This window comes from Nipponia nippon, unplaced genomic scaffold (genome assembly GCF_047370975.1).
Source record: "Nipponia nippon isolate SJK-2023a ecotype South Korea unplaced genomic scaffold, ASM4737097v1 scaffold_1, whole genome shotgun sequence".
In the NCBI taxonomy this organism is placed as follows: domain Eukaryota; kingdom Metazoa; phylum Chordata; class Aves; order Pelecaniformes; family Threskiornithidae; genus Nipponia; species Nipponia nippon.
This window is the reverse complement of record NW_028262290.1, coordinates 45,593,806-45,598,246: the sequence shown is the minus strand read 5'-3', so window position 1 is coordinate 45,598,246 and position 4,441 is coordinate 45,593,806. Positions and strand designations below refer to the sequence as shown.

Sequence of the window (4,441 nt, the reverse complement as noted above, 5' to 3'; positions counted from 1 at the left end):
GACCACTACTTTATAAAAGCATCATGCAAACATTACTGAACTCCTGTAAGGCTCCACTGACTTAATGAACTTTGGATCAGGCCCACATTTCCTAATGTCAGAGTCTCAGGAAAAATACTGTACTAAGGCTGCTCTAATAGCATCCTTTCAACTGTTAAGATGCAAGAAAGAAGTTTCTTTTAAATGTTTTTGATAAAATATATTTCACAATGTTGTCGTACTGTTGTAACTAGCAAACGAGCAACGCTGTTTTAAAGCAGGGACTCTAGAAAAATGCTCTCTACAGTTTTAAATGTTTTAAAGTGCAATGGGTATATTCCTTTCTAATGTTCAGTACTTGTGAACCAAGGATTCGTATCTGAAATTCATTTTTATCTTCATTTGGTCATGTAGAGACACTTGCATTTTTCTGTGTTCCAAAACCTTGATAAACCAGAATTGGTTGTTTTCTTTAATTGGAACAAACAACAGAAATCTTTCTTACTTAAAAATGTTTATTGTAAAAAAGTGGCTAGAAAACAACATAAATTTCACTTCACACTTTCTTCAAGTTATCTATAGATGCTGCTATAGGCAACAATTCACTTTCATTCATAACACATTCAATCATATAAAAATAAAAATATTTACATTATGTCCACATACTTTACAAAATCATCAATAAAAAAGGCACTTGGAGGGGTAATGCTGAAAATATTGCATTTCCTTTGTGCATTTAAAAAAAAAAAAAAATTGTCAAACTCCCGTGAATCCCCTCTCTTGCACTTATTCCCGTTTTTAAAAAAAGATTAAAGTTTAGAGGAACTATTCCATATTAAAAGATGGTCAAGCATGCACCAGGAATGTTTGAAGCTACAGTCTTTTTTTGTTGTTTTTTTTTTTTTTAAAAAAAAAAGGCACATGCGGTTAATTTGTCACTTTCAATTTTTTGTACATTCTCTTACATGTTTTTTTTTCCTCTCTTAATTATGCAGCTTTAAAGCATTTCAGATCATTAATGAAGGCCTTGGCTTCTAATAAAATAAAATAAAAAACACAGCAATGAATAATATTAAACATTTACTAAGGTAAACTTGGAATACTTTTTAAGGCACCTGAGATAAATGGTGTCTAGCAAAATTCACTTGGGTAGTATTTTTATTGAAAGTTCCATTTAAAATACTGTTTCTTTGGTTGAAATGGCTTGGCAGGAATGTATTGTTAACTTTGCAGCCTTTTCTAATCAAGAAAAGACGACCTATATTTGGCTTCATCTATAAAGAAAGCTGATAATGCTTCTTCCTTTAGATCTACTTGAAATGTCATGCATGGTGTCTTTCCCCATATTTCAGAATTTGCACTTAAGAATGCAAATGTGTGACTGAACAGAAGCTACTTAAAGCTCATTTCTACTGACATTCTAAGTTCTTCCACTATTTTGTTTGTTTGCTTGTTTGGTGGTGTTTTGGTTTTTTTGGCTGAAAAGTAGATGAGAAAACGCCTTTGGATTTCCACTTATCATTTGGAACAGGAATGGAGAAATGCATCAAGTCCAGGTAAACATTGACTGCATGACTCAGTGTGCTACACAGCAGCCAGATTCCTCATGTTTGTGCAGAAGAGACATTCTGGAGAAAGTTTTGGAGCAATTTTTGCACTGGTATTTCTTCACATCCGAGTGGGTCTGCAGATGAGCCCTCAGATTGGATCTGTCTGCAAAAGCCCTGTTGCAGTGAGGACAGGAAAACGGCTTCTCTCCTAGAAAGGAAACATCAAGGAAAAATAGGATAAAGCTTTAAAAAAGAAGTACTTGGTTAGGACAGGTAGAACCCGCTTTTATCCTAAGAAAGAAACAAACAAACAGAAAGTATTTGTTATAATAAAGAATGTGCAATAAAAAGTTAATCAAGCCACAGATACAAGTTTTCAGCACTGCTGACTGTACTTGCAGAACTCAGTCATTTCACAATATGCTGCTAAGTGTAGTCTCCGAAGACAAGCTGCTGACACCTTCTGCATCTACAGGTGCAGGCAGTGCTTTTAGGTTGGGCTCCTCCCAACATTTTCAAACATTTTCATAGAACTTTTCCTGCTTAGTGCTGTGTAAATTACTGGGGACAAGGGCTTTGACTGAAAAGCAGCAAACAGCAGTACAGATATTACATTGCACCCAGTGTTATACTCAAAATCAAGTGTTTGTCTCAACAGAAAAAACACCGCTTTGGTGATGATGTGTTTCTAATTCTTAAGGACTTGAGATAGAATATGCAAAACTTGCCAATTACTTAAGGAGTCAGAAAGCAGCCCCTCATGCATTGCCTTTCTGTTTTGCTGCTTGATTTCAGAGTCAGCTGGAGCCTTCTCAAAGTTAGCAATTTCCAAAGCCTGAAAGTTAACATAAAATCCTTAAAGCAAAGCCTTCAGCTAGTGGAAATTGGCTAAACCGTCCTGAAATTATCAAGGGAGCAATGCTGATTTATGCCAGTATCTGGCCCACAGTTACAAGACCATGCTACACTCCTCTCCCACCCACCCCCCAAGATGGAGAATTTAGCATTTTGATCATACATTTGAAATTCTGCGTATGCATTTTAAAGTTAGTAAAGAAATTCTTCTGTTTTTTCCACCTGTGGAGAAAAATAGCAAAAGGACATCCTGATGTTATAGTAACAAGAAACTGCAATTGTAATGGTTGTTCTTACCAGTGTGAGTTCTAATGTGTCCTTGAAGTAGCCAGGGTCTAGAGAAAGCTTTGCCGCAGATCTTGCAGACACAAGGTAGTGTGTGGGTCCTGATGTGCATCTTAAGTGCTCCCAGGCTGACATACTCCTTGTCACAGTACTTGCAGCTGAACGATTTCCTAGACTGGGCATCACAGTGCAGCTGCTTATGTTTGGCCAACCCAGAGAAAGTTGAATAGGTCTTGTTGCATAAACTGCACTGAAACTTTTCAGCTTCGATTGCATGGGGGTCTGAAAGCTTGGACTGGATTCTCTCTTCTTCATCGCTGATGGGACTTTCTGAACCGCTGTGATCTTTAGAGGAGGTGTCAGAAGGTGGAGGTGGGCTGACTCTTCCCAAAGATGAGGGGTATCCAGAAAGCGGAGAGAGGTCGTTGGGTAATGGAGATGGTAGCAGCCCGGTTGTAGTCCACACAGTAATGGGATTGTAAGCTACTGAGCTCAGGATCTCTGGCTGTGGTATGATAGGGACTGGATAGCTTTCATACAGGTATGGGGATATAATCACTGGAGAGAGAAGAAAATTTTAAGGTAAGAGAAGCAAGAAGTATTTCAAAAGGCAGCAAAATTAACATTTTGGGGATTAAAAGGTGCATAAATTAAACACGCAGTATGGTCATCTGAATATAAGGAGAATTAAGGAAATACTATTTCATACACATATTCTGATGGATAGAGGCAGTGCCCTTGAACACACAAATTACAGTTGGAGAGTCTCTTCAAGGCAGCACGCTGTTTCTAAATCTGTGCAGCCTGATACAATGAAGCAGTGAAACTTCCTGAAGGATTTGTATAGAAGTTTCAATTCCACCGCCAGCAGACACAGAACAGGAAAACTCCAAATCCTCTCTAACTAACTGAGTTGAAGTGGACGAGCAAACTTTATGATTCATTCTGGGCAGCATTGACATATTTCTCAAAACTCCCTCCTTGTAAGCAAAAGAAAAAAAGAGCTAGCAATGAACTAACCCATTCCCTCAAGCCTGAAAAGCAATCCTACCCCTCCTCATTGCTGCCACGCAATGACTGCAACCTCAGAAGCAATGCGGTGGCATTAGATTTCGGTTTGTTACCTGTATGAGTGTCCAGTTCACTGTAATTTGGCTTCTTGGATGAATTGAAATGTTTCTTGACCAGGAAGGAGCGTGGCATTTTGGATGCAGGGTTTCTCCTTCTTCCAGGCTCTCCTCGTGGGTCGGTGTAACGGTCCCCGGCTGGTGTGTAGCGCACACGCACACGCTATCACTGCGAGCGCATCGGTCCCTATCGCGTCGCCTGCCCCGCGCAGTCCATCCACCGTGGTTGTGTAGTGGCAGTGCAGAGGCGCCTTGAAAAGTGCTGTAAATACCCACTAGTCAGGTGCAGGGGGGAAGGGTTTTCCGCTCCTCCAATCACTTCGGGATGTTCTCAAGCACTTTTCCAAACAGGCTGTTTTTCTGGGAGGGCTCTCTGGCTGCTGGCAGGAGGGATCCAATCCCTGCTCGGAGGGTTTGGTTCAGGTTTCAGCTCCTCCCGCTGGAGACAGCTGTGAACGGAGGAGCAAGCTGTGGTCAGAGCGCGTCATCCTGCTACAAAGTGGGTGTATGTTGCTCTGTAGAATTTCGGTCTAGAAAAATGTGTTGGTCAAAGTGCTTTGAAAAAAAGGTCAGTTTACTGATTCAGCTGAATTCTTTTTTCTTTCTGACAGAGGCCTGGATATGTCATAGGCACTGAAACTTCTT

The 4,441-nt window shown here is 40.1% G+C and overlaps 1 protein-coding gene across 1 annotated transcript; it reads right to left on the bottom strand.

Moving 5' to 3' along the window:
• Positions 1 to 480: 480 nt before the first annotated feature.
• Positions 481 to 4,060, bottom strand: SNAI2 (snail family transcriptional repressor 2). The gene is made up of 3 exons (XM_009473084.2): positions 3,794 to 4,060; positions 2,682 to 3,227; positions 481 to 1,737 (listed from the first exon to the last, which is right to left on the bottom strand). Exons 1-3 carry the CDS (start codon positions 3,870 to 3,872, stop codon positions 1,556 to 1,558), a joined length of 807 nt encoding a protein of 268 aa, XP_009471359.2. The 5' UTR covers positions 3,873 to 4,060; the 3' UTR covers positions 481 to 1,555.
• Positions 4,061 to 4,441: the final 381 nt, after the last annotated feature.

Bases quoted from the DNA above. Each gene is read 5' to 3' on its own strand.
- SNAI2 (XM_009473084.2), bottom strand. From the start codon at position 3,872: ATGCCACGCTCCTTCCTGGTCAAGAAACATTTCAATTCATCCAAGAAG. The intron at 3,228-3,793 runs GTAACAAACCGA...TTCTCTCTCCAG, and splicing joins TGAACTGGACACTCATACAG to TGATTATATCCCCATACCTG. The intron at 1,738-2,681 runs GTAAGAACAACC...TTTCCTTTCTAG, and splicing joins ACACATTAGAACTCACACTG to GAGAGAAGCCGTTTTCCTGT.